The sequence below is a fragment of the Phaethon lepturus genome, unplaced genomic scaffold (genome assembly GCF_000687285.1).
Source record: "Phaethon lepturus isolate BGI_N335 unplaced genomic scaffold, ASM68728v1 scaffold1703, whole genome shotgun sequence".
NCBI classification, from domain to species: Eukaryota; Metazoa; Chordata; class Aves; order Phaethontiformes; family Phaethontidae; genus Phaethon; species Phaethon lepturus.
The window spans coordinates 48,596-50,731 of record NW_010528187.1 but is presented as its reverse complement, the minus strand read 5'-3'; the positions used below and the strand labels follow the sequence as shown (position 1 = coordinate 50,731).

General features: G+C 38.7%; 1 protein-coding gene across 2 annotated transcripts in view; it reads right to left on the bottom strand.

Moving 5' to 3' along the window:
• Positions 1-1,275: 1,275 nt before the first annotated feature.
• GYS2 (glycogen synthase 2 (liver)) overlaps positions 1,276-2,136 on the bottom strand; it is a 47,277-nt gene continuing 46,416 nt past the window's right edge. For both annotated transcript variants that reach the window (XM_010283580.1, XM_010283581.1), the window contains exon 16: positions 1,276-1,497. In XM_010283580.1, coding sequence (XP_010281882.1) covers positions 1,276-1,497 — 222 coding nt within the window. The remainder of the gene's footprint in view (positions 1,498-2,136) is intronic.

Here is a 2,136-nt window from a genome sequence, read left to right as displayed (position 1 = left end):
TGCTGAAGAACAGGCTGAATCAATTCCTGGAAATGTCTTTTCTTGAACAGCATGAGAAATTCTGGATGCACAAACTTCTAAAATAGAAGATGAATCTCCTTCCTAATGTCTTCATGTCAAGATCTACTTCTGAAGAGCATGTTCAGGCCCTCTCTGCATCTCTAGGAATTGAAATACTTTTGAAAGCTTTCTGTAAGGCAAATGAAATGTCTAGTTCTCATTGTGAGGTTCAATTATTCCCCAAGCATTTTGAAGTTTCAGGTGCTTTTCGAAATTATGTCTGTGGGGCAGATGTGTTCTTGGAATTCTTTTAGCATTGTTTGTTATTATTAGGCCTCTTCTAGAAGAAGTGAAATGGACCATGGATTAATGGGGCAATTGGAAGAACTGGAGTTACTCATCTTTGAATGTTGTCACATTGCTCTATGGCATGTAGGTTTGTCTGCAAGGGAAGGGGTTACTTAAGGAAATGTTGTCATTCTCTGTAGCCAACTCACATTAATTTCCTCACAAACTAGTTTGTTAACAAACTTAGAATCTAAGACACGATGAAAACAACAAGAGACATACCAGAGGAAATAAATGGTCTGCTGTTTATTGTGGGTCTAAATGACTTCAGAAAGATGACTTCATTTGTCTCTAAAATTCAAATGCCCACTGCATAAGGCTTTCTATTGTTCCACAGGAGGTGTGTTTTACCTGTGTCATCAAGACACTTCTGTGTGCTGTAAAAAAATGTTTTAAATGATGTAAGTTTACAATAAACAGCATAAGGAAAAAGAACGACCATTTTCTTTTCAGTGTATCTATTTTAACTCTGCTGAGGTTTCCCCAGTGTAACACTTTTTTTCTCTAAATTTTTTGAGCTCTGTCTTAAAGTTCATGGTAGTTTAGGAGGGGAAAAGGGGGAACATAAATGAAGCAGTAATACATTTGGGACATCCATAATGGAGTTATCAGCATAGACTATGATTAATATAGATCATTATGCAGACAAAGGTATGATCTGCAGTTTGTATAAGCCTCTGAGGGGATTGTCGCTTTGTCTAGGTCTATTAAGCTTGAGAAATCTTTTCTACCTCAAAGGGGCACAAAAGCATTGCCATTTAAACTACTTTTAAGCTAAAATAATATTAAGCTTTTCAAAAGTGTAGCTCAAGTAACGGTTAAAATTCCCCTAATTATATCACAGTGTCCTTAACACAAAGCTTGCCAAGCCTACAGGAGAAACTGTTGAATGGATGGAGAGATCCTGCCAGGATGAGAGCAATGAATTCAGTTCCTGTATTCTCCATGCTGCTTCTTTTTTCCTTGTGGCAATACTCCAAGAGAAAAGGGAGACTTGATGTTTTGCCTATCCCTTTCAGCTTCCTCATCCTCATCATATCTTTCATCCTCATCTTCCTCTTCATCCTCGCTATGGTGAGGGCTGGAATGCTGAGAGACAGAAGGTGATGGTGGCACTGATGAAGGCCTGGGGTACCTGAAACCTTCCGTCTAGCAGAGAGAGAAGAAAGTTGTATATATTATCGTAGTGTTCCTCAATTGGTTGTATGCAGCAATTTAATGCTGTTAACATTTCAAAGGAAACCAATGGTGGGATGTAAGCTAGACCTGCTCTGCACTCTAAAATTAAACTCCCTTGAACCCAGATCCCCTCAGCCCTTCTTTGCCACTAAGTACATGCTTGTATGGCAGTGATCTTTAGCCTGTGATATAAACAATATGCTGCCCTTCCAGCACAGCTTTTTGCAAAATATGACTATCTTTATTGAACATTAAAACCATCAACACAGTAAGAAATCCTTCTGTACTCTGCAGTCAGAATACGCTTATTGAAATTCAGAATGCAGTCTGAAGTTTTAAAACAGTTTTCTAGTTATAATGTCAATATCTGCAAAGGGTTTTGGTCTGAGTCTCCTTTCTCCTTCTTATTTAAAAAAATAAGTTGCTCCCTGGAGGTTTGGTTTCAAATAACATGGTTCTTACATTGGATCTGAGCAGCCTCCCTTCTCAAATTTGTGCTAATATGCACTACGTAAGAACTGTTTGAAGGTGTTCCTATAAACCGACCCCTTGCAATTCCAGCCCCAGCCTCCTCCTCACATACCATGTTTAGATGAAGGCAACACTTTG